The sequence below is a fragment of the Lissotriton vulgaris genome, chromosome 12, assembly GCF_964263255.1.
Source record: "Lissotriton vulgaris chromosome 12, aLisVul1.2, whole genome shotgun sequence".
Classification (NCBI taxonomy): Eukaryota; Metazoa; Chordata; class Amphibia; order Caudata; family Salamandridae; genus Lissotriton; species Lissotriton vulgaris.
This window is the reverse complement of record NC_141700.1, coordinates 731,216,453-731,241,557: the sequence shown is the minus strand read 5'-3', so window position 1 is coordinate 731,241,557 and position 25,105 is coordinate 731,216,453. Positions and strand designations below refer to the sequence as shown.

The following is a 25,105-nucleotide window of genomic DNA, read 5'->3' as shown; positions in this document are numbered from 1 at the left end:
TCTGACTCTAGTTTTTTGATTATGTCCACTACAGCAGTCATGTTTTCCTGTACAAATCTAAGGGTGCAGTAGAGTGTACTTTTTTGACATCACTATCAATATGCACCAGACGATCCTCACATTTCTTGCCTTTTGCATTATCACTAGCAAAAATTCAGTAAGCGGTCGCCCCATAGATAATATTGCATTCACGGCCTCTAGGACTGAGAACCACTGACTAAATGACACAGTTGGGATGACTTTTTCTTTGCTGCCACACAAAACACAAAATGAGAAATATTTGCGTTTGAGTTCCCGCGCATAACGAAACAGTGCGCCTGAATATACTACAAAATCAATAGCATTCTTCATTAGCTCAGAAGATTGTAATGCTGCTTTCAGCATACCAGCTAGCAAGTCACAAGGATCTCTCACAGGGAAAAACTTCAGCTCAGGTCCACAATTAACTATTGTAGCAATCGCAGTATGGCGCACTTTTACTTTTAAACATATTCATCTAAAGCGCAGCATCCCACCATTGCTACAAAAATAAATACACATTTTTTTGGGCCTACAATGTATAGACTTTTGTTGCAATTGGTGTTGCAATATTTAGCAATGCCAATAGCTCAAACATAATTAATGCGAAACCTATTGCATTGCAAATGCTTGTTTAGAGTGGATTGCGGAGAGAGGCTGACCAACATTAAAATAAAGTTTTTTTGCTAAAGATCTCCTGTCTATATTTACAGCTGCAAGCAATTCAGAAAACAATAGAAATCTTTAAATAGAACGTGGTTATTGGTGTAGCATATTTTGGAAAATGTTAATAACGGTGTAACACTGACAGTCACGTTTACTGTAAGACTGATTTGTATACCTGGTTATATTTTAATAATGTATTTTATTGTTATTTATCTGGTTTCAAATAAAATGACAAAACAAAAAGATATTGGCAATTGGGCATGGAATGTTGTACCGTACCTTAATATTAATATTCAGCTCATAAAAAAAAAGATTTATTCAGCCCTTTATATATTTTTGACCTTTATAAAACATAATTTTTCAATTGACAAAAACACATGCCAACTCCTCTTTGAATTTTTTTTGCGCCAAGTTAATTGCAATAATCTGACACCCACAGGCTTTGCAGGCGCACGATGCTCATCGAGATGAAACCAGTTCTGGGGGATATAAATGTATATCAATATATTTATATGTATCGCTGAACCTGTTTGTAGCAGCTGCTGCTTCAGATCGTGGTGGAAATGAAGGCAGCTAATTCTATTTGTCCTGTGCCCCGACTACATTTCCAAAAGCCTCTGTGTATGTGCGCAGGGTAATAAATATATAGAGATGGCAGAGAATCAGTTGGGGCTCACTGCACCGTTGGTGCTCGCGACGGCTGAGTTAATGGGGGTGCTAGGCCACTACACCACCACTGAGCTCAGCATCTGATCAACAAAAGGGGACAGGCAGAGGGGGTTTGTTGCCCCAAAGAGTTTTCATACTGTTTTGTGTATGCCGTTACATTGCAGCAAAGACCTGTCATTGGGCAGACAAACGGCAGACCTCAACAGCTCCTCTCCCCCACCCCATTAAACAAATATTGCGCCTCTTTCCCCGATGGGGTGGCTAGTTGCTCGGTGAGATGTGGCGGGCGCCGGTAGTGCGCTGAAAAGGGCATTAACCTGGGACCGGTGACAGGGCCAGGGGGGCCCTCAGGTACAGGCAGTGGACAGACAGACATCCCTCTCTCGCTGACCCCCCCCCCCAGCGAGCCAAGGGCTTAAAGGGCACACACCTTTATGTGAGGCGTGAAGGCGGCAGGCTGGGTTTATACCGTTGTCTTTGGCAAGTATGAAATACAAGTTCTCCTGGAAGGCCAAAAGGCCGTCTTTAAAAAGTTGCAAAATAAGAATTTCTGTAACACAAAATCGTATCTGTACCTGTCTCTGACTCGCTCTCTTTAGGTCTTTTTTACATTACCGCTTTCTTCACTCTTTCTTTATCTCTTTCAAAACCCCTCTCTTTATCTCATTATTTTGCATCTTTACATAGCGCCAAATCTACCCAAAAGTATTGGAGTGCTTTACATGAGCACCAATTACATTACACAGGGGCAGATTCATTTTTATAGCCACTGGGAGGTTAAGTGATCTGCCCGAATCTCCGGATGTTGAGCCCACCTCCAGACTCGAACCTGGATCCCAGCATATTTGTCATTTTATTTGAAACCAGATAAATAACAATAAAATAAATAAATAAAACAATAAAATAAATAACAATAAAATACATTATTAAAATATAACCAGGTATACAAATCAGTCTTACAGTAAACCCGACTGTCAGTGTAACACCGTTATTAACATTTTCCAAAATATGCTACACCAATAACAACGTTCTATTTAAAGATTTCTACCCCCCAACACACACACATTCCGGCCCACAAACCGAGCCTGTGTGTGGCCCTTTATACCAGAGAACCAGAGATTATACTGCAGCGAGCGACGAGCTGACGGCAGAGACAGTTTCAACCGCGGCTTCCACACTCTTATGCGCTGAAAAAGGGCATTGACCTGGGGCTGGTGACAGGGCCTGGGAGGTCCTCAGGTACAGGCAGTGGTGACGCACGTTCTGGGCTGCTTCCTACTTGGTGCCTAAATTTCAGTTTGGTCTGCAATGCTTTGGCTCCATCAAGTGGCCAAGTGGTGCAACAGCAATGAAAATCAGTGACACTCGGTTTAAACCGGGTCAGCTGATTTTCATTTGGAAGTGTACTTTCGTTCAGAGTCGGTTTTAACTGAATTCCGGACAGCCTATATATACACGTCTTCTTTTTCTGACAACATTTCACTATTACTTAGTGAGGTAATCATGTACTTAGAAAACATTTAAAAACTAGAAATTATATTTATAACTAGAAGTATAATACTGAGGCTAACTCTTTACCAGCTCTTTACCAGAGTCTATAGCTACGACTAACGGTTCCTAAGGAAAACCTTTAAAACTCCAGCACTGTAACTGTATTGATTAGCAACATTGTGTGTTGAACTTCTAACCTCTGTGCTCCCTTTAGTGTTCCATGAACTGTTACTATGGTAACAGGCAGTAAGCAGTTTGGGGATAGGGTTGAAAGGGACTGGCTTACAGAAACCGTTATATTTACCCAGGATCCTCTACATGACAGAAAGGAAAGCAAAGTAAGACAGAACACTGTATAGCAGATTTACAAGCCCCTTGCGCCACTTTCACGTCGCTTTTACCATCTTAAAAGTGATGCAATAGTAACGCAATGAACTTGCCCTACCCCTATGCACATTACAAGCAAAAGAAGTACAAAACTCTTTCAATTCTTTATCGATCACAATTAGAAAGTGTTGCTTCACAATTCACTTCAATAAATACTTTGTGCCTATTTAAATGGGAGAAAGGATTGTCAACATTACAAAACTTAGGGATATATTTACAAAGACGGCGTTAAAATTGCCGCCGCTTTAATGGCAGCACACTACAACAAAAACTGTGAAAATGGACTTCAAAATCCTTTGTAATCTTGCCCGAAGATTTTTTTCAACATTGCTGTTTGCTATGCAAGAGTGGGAGCCACCCTCTGGGGCTATAAAATAAATGGTTGGTTGGGCTCTAAGCCCCCCCTGCAAAATTAGAGGTAGGGGTGCCTCAATGATACCCCCAAGCCCCGGGGACCACCACCCCCAGGGCTTTCTGTATTGTGGGAGCGGGGTTGCGTGGCCCTCCACGGGGAGCCCTCGAGGGCCCTGGGGACCGCCACCCCACAGGACCAGCTCCTGCAGTGTCCTGGGGTGACTACCCCAGGGACACTTCTGTTTGCTATGAGAGGGCGGGAGTCTCACAGCTCCCACCCTCCCATAGCAAACTTGGTTTGGATTTTGAAAGAGAGAGCAGGGAAATCTGTTCTCTCTTTCAAAATCCAAACTAGATTGCTTACCACATGCATGTTAGCAGCTCCTCATGTCGAAAAGCAATGCCGGCTCCCAAAGGACGCGGGGAGCCGGCGGGATCGTGGGGGCATTGAGGCTCCCCCCATGGTCCCCAACATTATTTATAAGCCTCGGGAGATGGGGTCCCCGGGGATATTAGAAATTACTGATAGGGGCTTTTTTATGGTAAAATTAGTTGTCGCGCACCCAGAGCGGCCCCCTGGTGTGCACGCATTGGAGGCACGACTCATAATCTGTAGGGTACGTGACTCCAGCTCGTTTGGTGCACAACTTCTACGCGTTTGGGAGCCGGCATTGCTTTTCCACATGGGGAGCTGCTAACATGCAGCTCACCATGTGGAAAAGCAATATGGTTTGGATTTTGAAAGAGAGAACAGATTTCCCTGCTCTCGCTTTCAAAATACAAACCAAGTTTGCTATGGGAGGGTGAGAGCTGCAAGACTCCCACCTTCTCATAGCAAACGGCAGTGTCCCGGGGGAAGGCACCCCGGGACACTGCAGGAGCCAGTCCTGGGGGATGGGGGTCCCCATGGGACTTGAGGGCTCCAGGAGGGGGGGGCCACACAGCCCCCTCCCACAATACAAAAAGCTCTGTGGGGTGGTGGTCCCCGGAGCATGGGGGGTCGTTGAGGACCCCACGACTAATTTTGCAAGGGGGGCCTTGGAGCCCCCAACCATTTATTTTATAGCCACGGGTGGTGGCGGTCCCCAGGGCTAGGGGGCCACTCTGGGCCCCCCATACATTTTCAAAATTTGCCCTCAGGATTTGCCCCCCGGGGGCTATTTGTAAAAAATGCCCCTTTATATATATATATATATTTTTTTTTTACAGCAGGATCTGCACACCCTGCGCTCACCTGCCGGGTTTAGAAAAAGAAATTGTGCCCTGGGGGTCCCCTAAACAGGTCTAGAGTATCAGGATATTTCTACCCTGCCCCCTTTATACGTTTTGCACACTTGTTCCACTGACTTCTTCAGCCTCGCTTCTACGGAGGCACAAAATGGCTGCCAACAGTTCCTGATTTCGAATGTTGACAAACACTTGACAGCCAATTAGCATTTAGCGCGTGATTGGAAGGGTGCCCTCATGGTGCTCGGATCCACCGGGGCCATAGATATATAAATGATTTTAACTGTCATTTTCTCAGGAACTACTGAACAGATTGACACCATTTAAGCAAAAGGCACGAGTCTGAACTGAGGACTACCTCTTTGTCAAATTTGGTGTAAATCCGTTCAGCAGTTCGGGATGTAGCTACGTGAAAAAGTCCTATGGAAAACTGCATGGGGAAAACACGTTTTGGGACCCCCCTTTTTTCTCAGCCCTCGCTACACGAATCATCCCGAAACTTTCAGGATAGGAGCAGACCAGAGCTGATAATCAGTTTGGAAAATTTTGCAAAGATTCATCAACCGGCGCCAAAGTTATTCCAAATAGATTGTTGCAGATTTCCGATGGAAAATAGGTCCTACCTATAATTCAAAACAAGCATTGGCATTGCCAATATGTCTCGCTTTTGAGACCTTCTAAGTATTTAGTTATGCAGCACAATATCCTTGGTGCAACCACATCAACTGTGGCTAAACACTTATAAGGTCCCAAAGATAAGACCTATTGGCTAAGCCAATGCTTGGTGTGGTTGAGTGTGGTTGTGTGTGTGGTTGTGTGTGTGGTTGTGTAGGGTTGTGTGTTGTTTTGTGTGTGTTTGTGTGTGTGTGTGTGGTTGTGGTTGTGTGTGATTGTGTGGTTGTGTGGATGTGGTTGTGTGTGGGTGCGGTTGTGGGTGCAGGTGCGGTTGAGGGTGTGTGGTTGGGTGTGATTGTTGTGTGTGCGTGTGCATGTGGTTGTGTGTGTGGTTGTGTGCGTGGTTGTGTGTGTTTGTGTGTGTGGTTGTGTGTGTGTGTGTGATAGTGTGTGTGGTTGTGTGCGTGGTTGTGTGTGTGTGTGTGGTTGTGTGTGTGGTTATGTCTGTGTGTGTGTGTGGTTGTGTGTGTGGAGGATTGTGTGTGTGGTTGTGTGTATGGTGGTGGTTGATTGTGTGTGTGGTTGTGTGTGTGTGGTTGTGTGTGTGGCTGTGTGTGGTTGTGTGTGTGGTGTTGTGTGTGTGGTTGTATGTGTTATGGGCATGGTTGTGATTGTGTGTGTGTAGTTGTATGTGTGGTTGTGTGTGTGGTTGTATGTGTGGTTGTGTGTGTGGTAGTGTGTGTGGTTGTGTGTGTGTGGTTGTGGTTGTGTGTGTGTGGTTGTTTGTATGTGGTTGTATGTGTGTGGTTGTGTGTGTGGTTGTGAGTGTGGTTGTGAGTGTGGTTGTGTGTGGTTGTGTGTGTGGTTGTGTGTGTTTGGTTGTGTGTGTGGTTGTGTTGTTTTGTGTGTGGTTGTGTGTGGGTGTGGTTGTATGTGTGGTTGTGTGTGTGGTTGTGTGTGTGTGTGTGGTTGTGTGTATGTGGTTGTTTGTATGTGGTTGTGTGTGGGGGGCTGTATGTGTGGGGCTGTGTGTGTGGTTGTCTGTGTGGTTGTATGTGTAGTGATGTGTATGGTGTTGTGTATGTGGCTGTGGCTGGTTGTGGTTGTGTGTGTGTTTTGTGTGTGTGTGTGTTTGTGTGTGTGGCTGTGTGTGATTGTGTGTGTGTGTGTGTGGTTGTGCTTGTGTGTGGTTGTATGTGTGTGGTTGTGTGTGTAGTTGTGTGTGTGGTTGTGTGTGGTTGTGTGTGGGTGTGTGTGTGTGGTTGTTTGTGTGGTTGTGTGTATGGGGTTGTGTATGTGGTTGTTTGTGTTGTGTTTGTGGTTGAGAGTGTGGGTGTGGTTGTGTGTGTACTTGCATGTCTGCTTGGGTGTGGTTATGGGTGAGTGTGGTTGTGTGTGTTGCTTTGGTTGTGTGTGTCCTTGGGTGTGGTTGTGTGTGTGTGTGTGTGGGGTTGTGTGTGTGGTTGTATGTGTGTGTGTGGGGGGGTTGTGTGTGTTTTGTTTTTGGTTGTGTGTGTGGTTGTGTGGTAGTATGTGTGTGGTTGTGTGTGTGCTTGGGCGTGGTTGTGTGTTTGTGTGGTTGTGTGTGGTTCTGTGTGGTTGTTTGTGTGGTTGTGTGGTTGTGTGTGTGGTTGTATATGTGGTTGTGTATGTGGTTGTGTATGTGGTTGTGTGTGGTTGTGTATGTGGTTGTGTGTGGTTGTGTGTGTGGTTGTGTGTGTGGTTGTGTGTGTGGTGGTTGTGTGTGTGGTTGTGTGTGTGGTTGTGTGTGTGTGGTTGTGTGTACTTGTGGTTGTGTGTGGTTGTGTGTGTGTGGTTGTGTGTGTGGTTGTGTGTATGGGTGTGGTTTGGTGTGTGTGGTTGTGTGTGGTTGTGTGTGTGGTTGTATGTGTGAGTATGGTTGTGTGTGTGTGGCTGTGTGTGGTTATTTGTGTGGTTATATATGTGGTTTTATGTGTGGTTATATGTGTTTTTATATGTGTGGTCGTGTTTGTGTGTGTGTGGTTATATGTGTGGTTGTGGTTGTGTGTGATTGTATGTGTGGTTGTATGTATGGTTGTGCTTGTATGTGTGGTTGTGTGTGTGGTTGTGTGTGTATGGTGGTGTGTGTGGTTGTATGTGTGGTTGTGTGTGTGTGTGTGTGTGTGGTTGTGTGTGTGGTTGTGTGTGGTTGTGTGTGTTGTGTGTGGTTGTGGTTGTTTGTGTTGTGTTTGTGGTTGTGTGTGTGGTTGTGTGTTTTTATATGTGTGGCTGTGTGTGTGTGTGTGTGTGGTTTTGTGTGTGTGGCTGTGTGTGTGGTTGTGTGTGTGGTTATGTGTGTGGTTGTGTGAGTGATGTTGTGTGGCTGTGTGTGTGGTTGTGTGTGGATGTGTGAGTGTGGTTGTGTGTGTGTGTGGTTGTGTGTGTGGTTGTGTGTGTCCTTGTGGTTCTGTGTGTGCGGTTGTGTGTGGTTCTGTGTGTGTGGTTGTGTGTGTGGTTGGTTGTGTGGGTATGGTTGTGTGGTTGTGATTGTTTGTGTGGTTGTGTGTGTGTGTGGTTGTGCATGTGTGGTTGTGTGTGTGGTTGTGTGTGTGTGTGGTTGGATGTGTGGGGGTGTGTGTGGTTGTGTGGGTGGCTGTGTGTTTGGTTGTATGTGTGTGTGTGGTTGTGTGTGTGATTGTGTGGTTGTGTGTGGTTCTGGTTGTGTGGTTGAGGGTGTGGTTGTGTGTATGTGGTTGTGTGTGTGTGGTTGTGTGTGTGTGTGTAGTTGTGTGTTTTGTGGGTGTGGTTGGTTGTGTGTGTGGTTGTGGTTGTATGTAGTTGGTTGGTTGGGTGTGTGTGTGGTTGGGTGTGTGTGTGGTTGTATGTGTGCGGTTATGTGTCTGGTTATGGTTCTATGTGTTGTGTTTGAGGTTTTGTTTGTGTGTGTAGTTGTGTGTGTGTGTATGTGGTTGTGTGTGTGCTTGTGTGTGTGTGTGTGGTTGTGTGTGTGTGGTTTGGTGTGGTTGTGTGTGTGCTTGTGTGTGTGTGTGGTTGTTTGTGTGGTTGTGTGTGTGGTTGTGTTTGTGGTTATCTGTTGTGTGTGTGTGTGGTTGTGTATGTGTAAGGCTGTGTGTGTGGTTGTGTGTGTATGTGTGGTTGTGTGTATGGGTGTGGTTGTGTGAGTGGTTGCATGTGTGGTTGTGTGTGTGTAGTTGTGTGTGTGGTTGTGTGTGTGGTTGTGTGTGTGTGGCTGTGTGTGTGTGTGTGTGTGTTTTCTTTTGTGTGTGTGGTTGTGTGTGAGTGCCATTGTGGGTGCGGGTACAGTTTAATAAAATCTGGGTCTAATCAAATCTGGATTGATCTCGTAAATGAGTATGACATATTGAGTGTTGAGTGTACAAGAAACCTGGGTTAAAGAGGCACACCATCTGTGTGGTTTTAAAACATTATTTACCCCAGCGATAGGCTCAACATATGATAGGGCTAAAGGGGGGCCATGCACCTATATATCAAATCTTCCTAAATGTGAGAAAATAGAGATGCCCTATAATAATAGAGATTATCACATGGTCAGGATGCATTGGTAAAGTACTTTGCTTGATTATTGTAAAATTTATAACAATGCTCCATCCGGGGCAATGGAAGATATGCTGAAAGCACTGAGGGCAGATGTTAAAAGCCTGCTAGAATGTAATTCTAAAGAAGTTTTTGTTATTTGGGGAGGGGATTTTAATTGTTCATTATGTAAGAGAGGAGAGTTAGGGATATGTGGTTTAATGTTGGACAAAGAGACTAGTCTAACGCACTTTGAACAAACTGTATGCTCGGACCTTATGAATGAAATCGTGTTTTGCTGTGACTTAGGTTATGCTAATAGAATCTGTCAACCAGAGGTCCCTTTTTGTCCCACATACAATGGCAGAGGTGTTTTTCAATAATTTACTCTTTACTGATATTTGCTAGACATAGTGGACTAGTCAAGAATTTTAATACCTTGGATACCGCTCTAAGCGATCATTTTCCCCTAATTGTTGAAATCATAATGCCTCTTCGAGAATATGATAAAAATAGTAGACCAACGCGGCTTATTGATAATATTGTCCTGAATAGACAAAATGGGTATTCCCTAAAATGGACAAAAGTGATCCCAGAAGATTTTCTTTATAACCTAGTAAAGAAATGTGATTCTAATATTGGTGTTTGTCTGGATGAAAATTCATACAAACTATAATGACCTGGTCCAGTTAGGCAATGTTTTCTATTTCTTCAATTGATGTACAATGCGTTGCAAATATTTACAACTATCTCCCCAATTTTAGAAGTTCATTGGGTAGAAAGTACATCAACACTATGCCAAAATAAAATAGGCCTCAATCCCTTTTCAGACAGTCGTGATACATGGACAACATATAACAATATAACTTTGTGAAAAAAATGAGGTATGAGGATGAGGTAATGCTGTTAGGGTTCCCGAGACCGTTATAAAACGACAGGAGACTTGAGACTACCCACATGAGGGGGTGTCCATTACATTTTTAATTCGTACCCCACGGCTGGTAGGAGTCACAGTGGCCTGTTGGGGTCGTGAAGAATGGTGTGTCCAGCATTAATACAGTGGCTGAACAATTAAGGCCCTGAAGAAATTGCCGCTAGTTTATGAGGCAATGAAACATGTTGGCAAGTGGTGTGTGGTTATACAAGTAACAGCCACGCCCAGCTTTTAAACCTAGATAGGCTGCACGAAGGAATAAGAATAAAGGTCATATATACGTGCAGTTTATCGTACCTTTTGTGTTTGTATTACACTGTCTGGTTTATATGTGTTTTACACGGTTTTTTCCACTGCACTTTATCTTTACACACACTTTTTTGCTTCTGGACACCTTTCATTTAAAAGCTTGATGACTGCCGATGATAACAGGGCAACACTGGTGAGTACCTACTAGGTTCCCTGATGGTGGTCCGCCCGTGAGGGGTCATCTCGCTTTCACAATTTTTTTTCACAAAGATATATTGTTATATGTTGTCCATGTATCACAACTGTCTGAAAAGGGATTGAGGCCTATTTCATTTTGGCATAGTGATGGTGTACTTTCTACCCAATGAACTTCTAAGATAGGGGAGATAGTTGTAAATATTTGTAAACGCATTGTACATCAATTGAAGAAATAGAAAACATTGCCTAACTGGACCAGGTCATTATAGTTTGTATGACTTGTTGAGTGGAGGGCGACCTGGGTCCATTCTTTTCCCTCTTTGCTCCTTTTTGTGTTAATGGATGAAAATTCTGACAATCCTCCAATTGTTTAAAACTTTGCAGTAATTTCTTCACATATTAAAACAAGCTTATGGGTAGAAACGAATAACCTTAGAGAAAATACAGCAGGCTGGTTTGATACAGCCTGCACTAAGGCATATTTTAATCTTAAGTGTGCCTTAAATGCCAATGATAAAGATCAGATTTTAATAAGGGACATGAGAAAGATCTATAAGATGACCCTGAAAAAAAGAAAGGATGCATTGAAAAAGGAAGCATGGGAGTCTTTGTGCCAGGCTTCCTTGAATAAAGATACTGTATCTTTCTGGAAAGCAGTTAATGCCCCTTTTTTAAATGATCAAGCAAAAGCAAGTGTAGAGATAGCCATATCAGAGAGCGAATGGGTATCACATTATGCAGACTTATACAGTGCCTCGACTGCATCATAGCTGGTACAAATTGAGAACGTAGTGGACGAGGAGACCCCACATACCTTTAAGAGACTCGATCTGGGTATCACCCTGAACAAAGTTAATTTGGGTATTAATGCCAGCATGTGAGGAAAGGCTCTGGGCCCGAATGGGGTGCCGGTTGATTTGTATAAAAATAACATGGCCTTATGGGGTCCACTCCTCACGCAGTTGTTTAATCCATGCTGATCGACCGGATTGTTACCATCATGGTATGAGTCTATTATTGTACCTATATTCAAAAAGGGGGATAGAACAAGTTGTTTGTGCTAACACCCTATATCGTTATTAGACTCCACAATTAAGATTATCGGTTGTGTGATTTTAAATAGATTACAATCATGGGCTGAAGAGCACTCGATAATTAGTTATCTTCAGTATGGATTTAGGAAGGGCCTCGGCACCGTTGACCAGGGCCTTAATTTATACATTCTTTTAGAAAAATATAGTAAAGCCAAGGGAGGCTGTACATTTTTAACCTTTGTCAACTTAACATCAGCCTTTGATTGCATTACCCACAGCAAATTATGGTTGATCCTGGAAAAATTAGGAATAGAGGAAAATATAATTATTTTTCTTAGGGAGCTTTATTCGGGGGCAAGGGGTAAAGTTAGATTAGCTAAGAACAGGGAGTGTACTAGGCCGCTTAGTATTGCAAGAGGAGTGCGGCAAGGATGCATTCTTGCCCCTTCTTGTTCACAATATATATTAATGACCTAGAAAGAACATTGTTACAGGAGTGCAGGAGCATGCCTATGATAGCTGGTAGATCTGTCCCTGCACTCCTATACGTGGATGACGCGGTCCTGATCGCCCGGACACCCGTTGCCATGCAAAGGATGGTTACATCATTCTCACAATTCATGACAAATTTGGATTTGAGAATCAATTGTACAAAAACCTCTGTATGAACTGTGGTATTGGTGCAGATAAAAAGAAAAAAGTAATGTACATTAACTCGAAACCACTGGATTTTACCCCCACTTTTCCTTATTTGGGAATACTGTTTGATCAGTCCGGATCGTGGATTAACGCGATAAAATCAAGAAGGTTGCTGTTCTGTAAATCCTTAATGGCCTTGACTAATTTTAGTAGAATAATGGGCAGATGACTGATTGGGGAACTTTATGTGTTTATAGAGCAACATGTGTAGCAATTGCAACTTATGGTGCTGGAATATGGAGATATGTAAATGTAAAATCCCTACAGGTGGCAGAAAACGGCTTCATGAGGTATCTTTTAGCAGTCCCGGATAGTGTCTTCACGTACATTTGCCATGCTGAACTTGGACAACCATATTTAGAAGATGTTATGAAGGTACAACCGGTTCTTTTGTGGCACAGGGTATGGACTACTGAGGAATGTGTTTTTAACCGTCTAGTTTTAAAGGACGCGATGAGTCTTGATAATGTTAGCAAGATAAGATGATTATATTACGTAAATACATTCCTTACACAAATAGGCCACCAAGAATATTATAGTGATCCCTTATCTATGTGCCAGGTATCCAGGAAGGAACTTAAAAATCTTTGCATGACGTTTCTGGGAGAATATAGAAGGAATACAGAGATTACAAAGATTTCTGTGGTGGCTTACCATCTAACAATGACCACTTTTAATATTCAACCGTATGTTAAGCTGCACATGAGTGATTTTGAAAGGTTTCTTTTAACGCGGTGTAGGCTAAATATTTTATTTAGATTCCTAAGCTTCCCCAAGATGAATGACTGGGCAAGACAATTGTGTAAATATCCATGCGATGATTTGTCCAGCCAATCGGACATGCATATCTTGGTATTTTATAAATTTTACACTATCCCTAGGACAAGATGGACTGTATCATTATTGAGTATGGAACTCAGGCAATGTCGTCCTGCCTTTTTAGCCATCCAAAAACTACATAATATTTTAACTGTTGCATCTGTTTCTGTGTTTGTAAAGAATGTTTTTAGATCACGGAAATCAATTTATGTATGAAATTTTAATCAGTTAATTTATAATGTACCATGATTATTTTTTTTAATTCTGAAATTGTGATTAATTAATTGTACTTGTATGGTTATTATTTCTGCATAATAACCACATAAAGTTATTGAATTGAATTGGGCGTGTGGTTGTGTGTGGTTGTGTGTGTGGTTGTGTGGACGTGGTTGTGTGTGTGTGGTTGGGTGTGTGGTTGTGTGCGGTTGTGTGTGTGGTTGTGTGTGTGGTTATCTGTTGTGTGTGTGGTTGTGTGTGTGTATGTGTGGTTGTGTGTGTGTGGTTGTGTGTTTGGTTGTGGTTGTGTGTGTGGTTGTGTGGCTATGTGTGTGGTTGTGTGTGTGCGTGTGTGTGGTTGTGTTTGTGTGTGGTTGTGTGTGGCTGTGTGCGTGGTTGTGTGTGTGTGTTTTTGTGGGTGTGTGGTTGTGGGTTGTGGTTGCGTGTGTGGTTGAGTGTGGTTGTATGTGGGTGTGGTTGTGTGTGTGTGGTTGTTTGTGTGGTTGTGTGTGTGGTTATGGTTGTTTGTGGTTTGTGTGTGTGTGGTTGTGTGTGTGTGTGGTTGTGTGTGTTTATGGGTGTGTGGTTGTGTGTGTGGTTCTGTGTGTGGTTGTGTTTGTGTGTGTGGTTGTGTGTGTGGTTGTTTGAGTGGTTGTGGTTCTGTGTGTGGTTGTGTTTGTGTGTGATTGTGTGTGTGGTTGTGTGTGTTCGGTTGTGTGTGTGGCTGTATGTGTTTGTGTGTGTGGTTGTGTGTGTGTGGTTGTATGTGTGTGGTTGTATGTGTGGTTGAGCAGGTGTTTGTGCGTGTGGTTGTGTGTGTGGTTATATGTGTGGTTATGGTTGTGCGTGTGGTTTTGGTTGTGTGTGTGTGTGGTTGTGTGGTTGTTGTGAGTGTGTGGTTGTTGTGTGCATGTGTGGTTGTTGTGTGTGTGTGTGTGTGTGTCTGTGTGTGTGGTTGTGTGTGTAGCTGTGGTTGCGTGTGTGGTTGAGTGTTGGGTTGTGTTTGTGTGTGTGGTTGTGCATGTGGTTGTGTGTGTCGCTATGGTTGTGTGTGTGATTGTGTGTGTGATTGTCTAGTTGTTGTGTGTGTGTGGCTCAGGGGCGTAACACAGGCCCCTGCAGCCCCCGCGGTGTGGGGGGGCCCATACCCTCAAGGGGGCCCCGTCAGCACCGCACTTCTGCTTGGGAGCTCTAGATTGAGTCCGGAGGGGGCCCCTTTAGGGTTCGTTACGCAACTGGTGTGGCTGTGTGTGTGGTTGTGTGTGTGGTTGTGTGTGTCTGGTTGTATGTGTGGTTTTGTGTGGTTGTATGTGTGTGGTTGTGTGGTTGTGCGCATCATTGTGTGTGTGGTTGTGTGTGTGACAGTAATAATAAAAGCATCTCAAAATAAAGGAACACAAACATCGAGTTTGTGGAACGAGAAAGCACATTGCAAGTCAAACGGGGGGTGCAGCAAAGCATTAACACAACAATATGTTCATTGATGTTTGATGTTCTTTGAACGAGAACAGCAAAGGGGCTCTGCTGCAGTGATCGCAGGCGAAAGTGAAAGTGATCACCGGCACTTAATGAGCATGACGAGGTTTGCCATTTGGCGCCTCTGCTCCTAAGCGCACGCCCGTGCACATGCACTGTAGCTCTAGGCTGGCCATGGTAGCATTTTTTGAGCCCTCCCTAAATGTCTTGCCAGATCAGCGCAGGCGCTGGGTCAGGCGAGACCTAAAAAGAATCAGTAGATCTACGGTCCACATGTGAACAAGGGCTTTCGAGCCCAAAACGCGTCATCTTACTGGAATAACATGGTCGAATAAAACATCTTGCCTGATTACCTGAAGTGGTCCGTCTCTCCTTCTTCGCCATCCGGAGTTTGCAGGAGTTCTACATTTTTAATATATATATATATATTTTTTTTTTTAACACCAAAGGAACTCTGATGCATTCAGTCAGCCACGCCCACTGAGGGCGGTTGACTGAAGCAAATAAAAGATGTTTTGAATTCAGATGGTGAGTGATGTTTGCCTCAGAGTGAAGTTTCCATGATTAAGGGGCGATCTGGCCTCGAAACGCGTCGAAACATGTGATTATCGATGGAGAGAGGGCAGGAGAGGCACACACTGGGGGCCAACATGCTGGATAGCTGAGACATCGCAGTGTGCCCTCTCGCAGCAGCAGAGTTCCTTTGGTGTTAAAGATTTTCGCACGGCTGGCTCTGGCCGTGGAGAGGAGCACCATTACCGCGTTGTAGCAAGCACACCTACAAACGGCAAAGCTGCGGCGAGGAAACTATCCTTACCGTGCAGCGCGATGTCTCCAGGAGATGCAAGCCTTCCAGCCCGACTTTCCCTTCCTACTAAAGGTGACTAAATAGACTGTTATAACACTTCGAGGCAACAACCTACTTAAGGATTTATATAAAACTCACTTTCACGGACTACAATGACCAGCAAGCCGACTGATGCATTCAGTCAGCCACGCCCACTGAGGGCGGTTGAATTCAGCAAATAAAAGATGTTTTGAATTCAGATGGTGAGTGATGTTTGCCTCAGAGTGAAGTTTCCATGATTAAGGGGCGATCTGGCCTCGAAACGCGTCGGAACATGTGATTATCGATGGAGATAGGGCAGGAGAGGCACGCACTGGGGGCCAACATGCTGGATAGCTGAGACATCGCAGTGTGCCCTCTCGGAGCAGCAGAGTTCCTTTGGTGTTAAAAAAAAAATATATATATATATATATATATGACGCTCACAAATCCTTATCCACTAGATAAAGAAAGACAGCACTCCGGCAGTTTCGGGATACAGCTTTTAATCAGCAAACAAACGTTTCGGCGATAGCCTTCCTCTGTGTTTCTTACCGGTACCATGCAGTTCCGGTTTAAATTCAAGTTCGCTAGCATTAGTAAACAACGACAAGGGACTACCCCTCCCTGACACCACAGTGGGCGCCATCTTGGAATGTGTTAAATACCTCCAAAAATCGGAGTATTCACAAGACAGAAGGGTCTCAAAACAATAGAGCCGTGGATCGGCTTGTGTCCCTTTCAAAGTTGACTACCAACTAGCAAACACAGATAATATAGCATATGGAACTGCATATGGGTGTTCAGCACATTTCATAACATCATTGTACAAATTCATTTTTCCTAAATTCTTAAATTTCAAATGATGAAATGTCCATCATAAAGCGAAGGCCACCATACCACCGAAACTACAAAAAAAGAAACACAAATACTGGAGGACAAAAATATGTAGAAAACGCATTGATGCTCATGTTTAGACTTCATCAATAGAGCTAGAGAGAAAAATATATGTAAAATTATTCATAAACAAAATTGATATATCAATTCATCAGATAAACTGTAGTGATACTTGATGAGGAACGATCCATTTCTATAGTAAAGAATAATACAAATCACAGGGTCACATCTTGATAAAAGGCGAAAGTGTGAATTAATATTGATTGTATGAAAGACTCCCTACGTATATATATATATATATATATATATATATATATATATATATATATATATATATATATATATATATATATATATATATTTCCTCTCAAATGCCCTTGAGCTTTGCAGAAGTCACACAATGCAGCTCCTACCATCCGGTCTGGAAGCCTCGAGGCTGCTTGCAGCTTTTTGCATCCATTTCTTGTTTCGATTCCCTTCTTTATTCCCGACGCGTTTCGAAGCAGAACGCCTCTTCCTCATCGCTTTCATTCGATTTCGTGGTTAAAAGAAATAAGAGGGTTGCTTAGTAAGCTGGAATTAGATCATCTGTGGAATTCTCCCAATGTTGAATGCTTTCCAACAAAGGCTATACTAAATAATATGTATTGGGAAATGGTATGGTCGTCCACTCAAAGCACAGGTTCTAATACAAACCTAACAGGACGTTATTTGGATATTAACACCTTGGCTGCTAGGTGTTTTCCCCTCCTATGCTGACTTATCGTCAAGTCCATTGATCATGACGAGCTCAGCTCGTCATCAGCACAGCTCAACCGTGCATCATGACGAGCTGAGCTCGTCATGCGCATGGAAGGGGTTAAACCCGTACCATTTTGTGAGCCTTATTGGGACACTATTGAAAGGCCATTTGATAGAAAACTGTACTTCCAATTTAGAATCGGGACGCTTCTTATAAAGGCGTTTACCCGCAAATGGTCAGTAAACCAGGATGATAAATGTCCCTTTTGTAAAGATTCGATAGAGAATAGTGCTCACATACTGTTTGTTTGCCCCCTCTATGCTAATCCACGACGAAAATGGATAAAACCAGTGTGCTTAAATCTAGGAACACGCAGGTGTTTAGAGGCGCTAAGAATACTGGAATCGGACTGTTCACCTAACTTGGCGATTGCTGTCGCAAAATTATTAGGTTGGTCATGGACCATACGCACCCGCACTTTACAGCAGCTAGACACTGTCTGATGAAATAACTTTTACTGTTGATTCGTCTTGATCTCTATGTATTTATATCTGTAAAATGACAGCACCATGTTTAATGAGCTTCTTAAAAGATAATGGTTTTAATATTGCTGTAGTAGTTATTGCGTATTGTAGGATGTAAAAATTGCTTTTATGACTTGCTGTCGAATAAAGTTTGAAATTTTATATATATATATATATATATATATATATATATATATATATATATATATATATATATATATATATATAAAACACTTGATGGCAGTGGTACACTACAGCCAGCACCTCTGCGTATGTTTTGCCCCGAAGTTTGGGAAATAAAGAGTATATTCTCCAGCGTGCTCAATGTCAAACACTGTGCCATCCACAATGGTATTAAGTATTTAATATGCCCACATACAAGCAGTATGAAAAAAATGTTTTGTTTGACAGAGCACAACCCAATCAAGTTACATAAGTGACTCCAGTGGGGTGACAGTTCCATAAACAATACTAATACAAATGTGTTTCACGCAGATTACAGCATTTTAACAACGGTGCTTCAACCAGGTGATATGCGAATGAGGCAATGTTTACCGCTCCGTTAGCATGCCCCTCACAATGAGCTCTCCCATTCTCTTTTCAAAACTCTCTACGCTGGGGATGCTGGGTACTCCAGCCCCCACCCCTGTATTGCTTATGCCACCCATGTTGTCTTAGCATCCCTCTGCCCTTCTAAGTGTTGCTTCCATGTTTCCGCCTCCTCCTTTTTGTTTCCTTTCTCATGAAGCACTCCCTGACAGTACGGTTCCAGCTATCTCTCTTCCTACCTTCTGCAATGAGTCGCTCTCTCACACCTTGCTACTGTGCACCGCTGCATACAGTGTTGCTGTCTCACCACCCAATATTGCGTCCTGTTGCCCTTGCACTTCTGTCCCCCCACTCTCATTGCTGCCTCTCTTTCGTGTGACTCTACCTGCCTTCTGCTTCGCTCCTTTTTTTGTCTGAAACGCTCTGAGAGTGCATGCTTCCCAGCTCTAGAGAACAGGTTACAGAGGTAAATTAGAAGAATGCGTGTGGGGGCTGATAGGGCACTCTCCTCAGCCTACTCTGGAGCTTGGGGGGCTTGGGGTGCCACCTACCACAGCTGCATAGCAGTTGAATGCCCGCTGTCTTTTCCTTTCGTCCTCCACCTCTCAGAACTCTGATTTCAAAGCACATTTACGGCAGTTCCCCGGGGACTGTGAGGCATTACTTGACTGCCCACTCTCACACCTCATCCCAGCCTGCACACAAAGAGCACCAGAGGATGTGTCTCAGATGACATCACTGCACCATCCACCCAGATCGTGAAGGGGTCTCTAACTGCCGGTTCCACTACACCACAGCTGAAGTTGAGTCTGTGTCGTACACAGTGGAGTAGCTAGAACGTATACCACCCAGGGAGGTCCCTGAGTTTTCTGCCCAGTGATGGCCGGTGCAGGAAGAGCAGATGTGGGAAGTTGACAAACGACAAGGGTAAATAAAATGTAAATAAAAGATAACCAGATGAAGTGCTACCCAGGGCGGACCCCCCCCCCCCCCACCCTCCCATGCAAACTACTTTGGGAATCTTTGGTAGGAAAAAGTACTGCGTTGTCAGTTTGTCCATTGCTCTAACCTCTTCACTCCTCAGTCACTCATTATTCCAGTTTGCCGCACTCTTAGCATCTGGTTCCTCCTGTTGCTTTTTCCTAAGCTGTATTAGTACATGCTCCGTTTTTGTAACATTTATTAAAGAAGCAGCTTCAAGATGGCCGCACACAGAAGGTGATAGTGCTTTGACTTGCATCAAGGCACCTGTCTTTCTGTCTGTGCGTTAAAAAGACTTGGAACGTGTCCATAAATATTTCCTGAGGCAGGTATGTATTCCTGAATCAGAGTGCATACCGCAGTGTGCAGTATTGGTATAGCTCTCCAATCGCTGGCGGCACAGCACCCACGATAACGTGCTGCATGGCTAAACACTTAAGGACCTAAAGGGGAGACATATTGGCTATACCAATGTTTGTGCTTTTAATGTACCTGATTTGCCCAGAATCACAGGATGTTGAGCGCACGCCGAGACTCGAGCCTGATTTCCCAGATCCAAAGCCAGAATCTCTGGCCACACCCACATCTCCTCCCATGTGCGATAAAGTGCTTCAGGAACAGCCTCAAAAGGCTTGGCCCTCCCTCCTCCCTCCTTCAATTGGAATGCCTTAAAAAGCAACACTGTTAAAGAAAGAAAAACGAATTTTCTTCTTTCCACCTATTTCTGACAGGGGTGTGCCACTGACTTTGGCCAAAACTAAGCGACCTTTAATGATGAGGACTTACCGTATCCTCGCGGTGACCGAGCTGCGGACCGCACACACCGACCTGAGCTGCAGCAGCAGGTGCATTAACTCTCAAACCAATTCGCGGCTCGAGTACTGTTTATTGTGCATATTTTATAGAGCGCGAACTCGACCCTGTATTTACACATTCAGGCACGGGGAGATTAAGTGATTTGACCCGAATCAGAGGATATGGACGCGACCTCGAGGCTCCAACCCTGGTCTCAGCACCAAAGTCGGCAGCTTAAGCCAATGGGCCACATCCTCTCACCACGCGCAGGGCATGGGGCCGAGTGTGTCAACACACCAGGGCCTCTGGCTCTGGCAGGAAGCGCCAGGGCTCCATCATTGGACGATGCGCAGCAGGTGGTGCCGGGGAAGGGTCGCGGCTGCTTTAAAAAGCAGGAGGCTGTGAGGGCCGCCCCCTAGACATCAACAACCATAGAGAAGGCAGCGGCGGCCCCAGGAGACCCGGTGCTGTCGACGAGTTTCGGCGCAGTCTCTCCAGCTTGAGTGCTATCTATGACGTGTAAGTGCGCAGCGCCTACTGAGGAAACAGGGAGAGTTGTTTTTGGTGTGCTGTTGTGTTTTTGTGCTTCGTTATTTCAATGTTTTGTTGTAGTTTTGTACTGCGTGGTTGCACTATTTTCTATTTTTAAGTGTGTGTTGTGTATTATTGATTGTGTTCTAGTTCAGAGAGGTCCGTGAATGCTGCTACACTCCAGACGCAGCTCGTTTCCTTTAAAGACCCCATGACAAGCAGCCATTCACCACAATCTGGGGCGTCACACACGCTGCTGCTCAAGAACTCAGTGACCTCAAAGTGTGGCCCGGACCTGTCTTGACTCAGCAACTGCGGGGCGCACTTCATGCGCCTCCACCAGGGGGAAATTCGGCACTTCGGTCCTTCTCAAAGCATACGTTTGGGGCTCAGTCAATAACATCTCAGTAAGTTGGTGCACGCGCATCCAACTGTCTATCTTCTTTCCGTCTACATGTCTGTATGTCTGTTGTGCCTAACCATGATGTCTCGTTTCCTCTTGCGTGACACACTAAGTGACGCTTTGCAGGAAGCAGAAAAGTGGTATCTGCGATTAAAAATAATTTTGTATCAAAATCACAAGCAAAGCTTTACATGGTCGCGTACACAGTTGCTGAGTACCTGCACTTAAAAAACAAAAGTGTAAAGAGACACTGCTTTCACTTCTCTGCCGGGGCGAATACTTTTAATGTGGGAGTACACATTGACAGAACGAATCAACAGCAAACAGATAGTGGGGTGGAGTGGAGTGGAGTGGGGGGGGGGGGGAGGGCGAGGTTGGTTTGGGCTGAGAACCTGCACTTTCATTTCTAGCACGGATTACAAATACCGTAAATAAAAGTGACGAGTTAGACTTCCCGCGCCTCTCACTGGACATTTGGACTAACTTATTTCTTTGGGCCTCGTTAGGAGATGGGAAGTAATCCGCTTCAGCTGGTAACCGCAGGTGCCGGACAAATTCAGTTTACACATTTTATGGGAACAATGTCACGCACGCGTTTAGCCAGGAAGTTACACTGTGCAATGTTTTTAAGAAAAAAGGACCAGGAATAGGTGAAAAGGTATGTCAATGGGTGTCAATGCTCCTCGACGTGGGTGTCAATGCTCCTCCACGTGGGTGTGTCAATGCTCCTCCACGTGGGGGTGTCAATGCTCCTCCACGTGGCTGTGTCAATGCTCCTCGACGTGGCTGTGTCCATGCTCCTCCACGTGACGTTGGGGTGTCAATGCTCCTCGACGTGGGGGTGTCAATGCTCCTCAACGTGGGGGTGTCAATGCTCCTCAACGTGGCGGTGTCCATGCTCCTCGACGTGGGGGTGTCAGTGCCAGGAAACCCATGGTGTCAGTGCGCTTTACAAATTCCCCTTACAATACAATACAATACAATACTGTGTCTTTGCTCCTCGACGTGGGGGTGTCACGGTGTCCATGCTCCTCGACGTGGGGGTGTCCATGCTCCTCGACGTGGGGGTGTCCATGCTCCTCGACGTGGGGGTGTCCATGCTCCTCCACGTGGGTGTGTCAATGCTCCTCCACGTGGGTGTGTCAATGCTCCTCCACGTGGGGTGTCCATGCTCCTCCACGTGGGGTGTCCATGCTCCTCCACGTGGGTGTGTCCATGCTCCTCCACGTGGGTGTGTCCATGCTCCTCCACGTGGGTGTGTCCATGCTCCTCCACGTGGGTGTGTCAATGCTCCTCCAAGTGGGTGTGCCAATGCTCCTCCACGTGTGTGTCAATGCTCCTCCACGTGTGTGTCAATGCTCCTCGACGTGGGTGTGTCCATGCTCCTCGACGTGGGTGTGTCAATGCTCCTCGACGCTCTTGCGCCCACTCTCAGACTCACACACTCACGCACCCAGCCACACATCCCTCGGACTCATATACCTATTCACAGACCCACTCGGGCACTCATACACCCACTCACAGATCCTCTCAGAGTCATAAACCCACTCACTTGCGTACCGACGCTCAGACCCATACAGCCACTCACACACCCACTCTAAAGGTTACAGTTGGGTACTAAAATACAAAAAACCATAAAAATTCACTGTAAAATCCAATGGTTACAAGGACCATACAGTTATGCTCACAATGCACTCGTATAAAGTCATTAAAATTCAACAGTTATAATTACCTGCGCTAACAAGAACGTACGCCCTGTGAGGCACTGCCTGTGACCTCACATATTACTTCACACGTGACAGTCAGTAACATCACTGATGACCTCATCCAGTAAGTGAAATCGTTTTGTAAAGGTTTCTCACATTGAAAGATATGTAGTAAGCTACTGTAGAAGTTAAATCACTACGGTTTCTTTTACTACTAATGAGTGATACTATTTCTAACATATGTCATCTGAGGGGCTATGAGACTACGAATCTGTGTATGAGTGGTTGTATGGGTGTGTGCATGGGTGAATAAAGGGTATGTGAGCTACTGTAAGGCTGGGTGGGTGAGTGAGTGGCTGTATTAGTGAGTGGCTATACAGTGGGTGATTGGGTGTTTGAGTATGTGTGTGTGTGAGTGGCAGAATAGTACCTGTATGGATGTGTTTGGCTCTTTGAGAGGGTGTTTAATTAAGCATGTTATTGTGCGAGTAGCTGCGTTGGAGAGTGTGTCTGTGTGAGTCTCTATATGGGTGAGTATGCGGGTGTGTAGGTGGCTGTATGGATGTGTGCAATGGTATGTAAATAGTTATGTGGGTGGGTGTATGAGTAGTTGTATGGGTGAGTGTACGGCTGTGTTCAGAAGTTGTATGGGTGAGTGAATGGCAGGTCCTCCAGCCAGCTCCCCCTGCGATGGTCCTCCTGTCCAGCTTGCCCGCAGGGTGCTACCCTCTGCTGACTTTGGTTTTGTGCCCACTCTACTAGTTTTTTCTGCCTCTTTCTGCTCGTTCTTACCTTTTTTATTCTGCCACTTTCTGCTTGTTCCTGCTCTTTATTCTGCCCATCCCCCCCCAGGACCTACATAATGGAGGCCGCAGCATGAACCCAAAGACCAGGTCCTCTGGCCAGCTCACCCCTGCAAAGGACCTCTTGTCCAGCTTGCCTGCAGTCCACTACCCTTTGCTCCCTTCACTTGGTTCCTCCTCTGCTCGTATTTCTCCTTCTCTGCTCGCTTCTGCCTTCTATTTTGCCTCTTTCTACTAATTTCTGACCTTTATTCTGATGTAAAAGGTTCAGTCAGGGGAATCCCTATCCGAAGAATGTGCGTAATATTTATTTGGAACTGGTCCTGTTCCTTATTGTTTTTGTGACACTTTCACTCAAAATGAATCCAGCTTCACAGGTTAATTTTTAAATTTTTATTCCAAAAATTGTAATCTTCTTTAATCGCTGGGATTTTTTTGAATTGTCAATAAACATTTCATCCATGCCGAAACCCAATGCATTTTGTGTCAATCAAATGGACCCTTCTTCAGGGGTGTGAAACAATCAACAAAAACATATCAGTCCTGTGCTATATAGAATACATATCCATTTTGCAAAAAATCATTACAATTGTGCGTTGTAAATAAAGTTTGTTCAAAACATTGCATTGTGAAGTTCTAATTCATACTACATAATTTCTTCTGGCATATAAATTACAAAGAAAATTAACTTTTCTTAATGAAATGAGAAGTAGAACACTACTACATAATGCATACTCTAGTCTTACTCATTAAACAGTCCGAATCTCACCAGAATAGTCACTAACGTTGATAGCGTGTGTATGTGTAGTTAACCTCCAGAAAGCTGACTATTTATAAGCGTGTTCTGATACAACACGTATAGTAGCTTGCGTTGTACTTTGCTGTTACTCTTTAAAATAACAAGTGGATGTGAAAGGGGAAAATTGGGCTTTAGTTTTGTCTAATGGTGACGTTTACAGCTATTGAAACCTAAGTTACCTGTGATATTAAAGGTCCTGTGGTAATGGTTAGAATTTGATGATGCAGTCATGATGCAGTGGAATTGCATCAATGTGAATGTTCCAATTTAAACCAGTATTTGGTGGGTTTGCTGATGGTTGCTGTACTTGACTTGTACTGAATAAAAGTCACCTTAATTCAACTTTTGAGTGGATTACTACATATTTTGGCGACTAGGACCTGGGCAGAGGACAGGTAGTGACTCAACCATCACCTCTGGAACGATGCTATATTAATTTAGCACTATTGAAGAAACCAAAGAAAGAAATTCCACCTTAAATTGTAAGTGCTTTTATTTATTAATAAGCAAGAAGAGTTAAATTTCATGAAGATCGAATTCAACAATTTAAAAGATTTGAAACTTCTGTTTATCTATGGAGCGGTATATTGAAGCCTTTAATGACTCTTTATAAATGGGCAAGTTATAGAGCGATTAAATCCTTTCTAAAGAGTATTTTTGAAACGTTTTATGGTGAGCGATTAAATACATGCTGAAGAATATTCTTAAAAGACTGCTGTGACTCGTTTTGAAATAATATCAACTCTAATTCAGATTGGCATCAAGCGCATGTATTTATTTTCTTGACCAGTTTGGATTTATGCTTTTTGAAGCTCTGTAAAATGATCGTAATGGAAATAATGCCATTAAGTTAAGAATCTGCGCGGAGCCCTCGTGTCTTTTCTCGAAAGTAAACATCAGTCACCAGAGAGGCGCGCGATCAAGCGTGAAGGGAGCTTAATTGAAAACAAACATTAGCGCGTGAGCCGGGCTGCTGAGGTG

The 25,105-nt window shown here is 44.2% G+C and overlaps 1 protein-coding gene across 1 annotated transcript in view; it reads left to right on the top strand.

Annotated features, from left to right (window-relative positions):
* Nucleotides 1-20,292: 20,292 nt before the first annotated feature.
* The window catches only part of LOC147678413 (uncharacterized), a 115,002-nt gene continuing 110,189 nt past the window's right edge, over nucleotides 20,293-25,105 (top strand). The window contains exon 1 of the mRNA XM_086946004.1: nucleotides 20,293-20,401. Within this exon, the coding sequence (XP_086802130.1) occupies nucleotides 20,395-20,401 (7 nt within the window). The 5' untranslated portion in view covers nucleotides 20,293-20,394. The remainder of the gene's footprint in view (nucleotides 20,402-25,105) is intronic.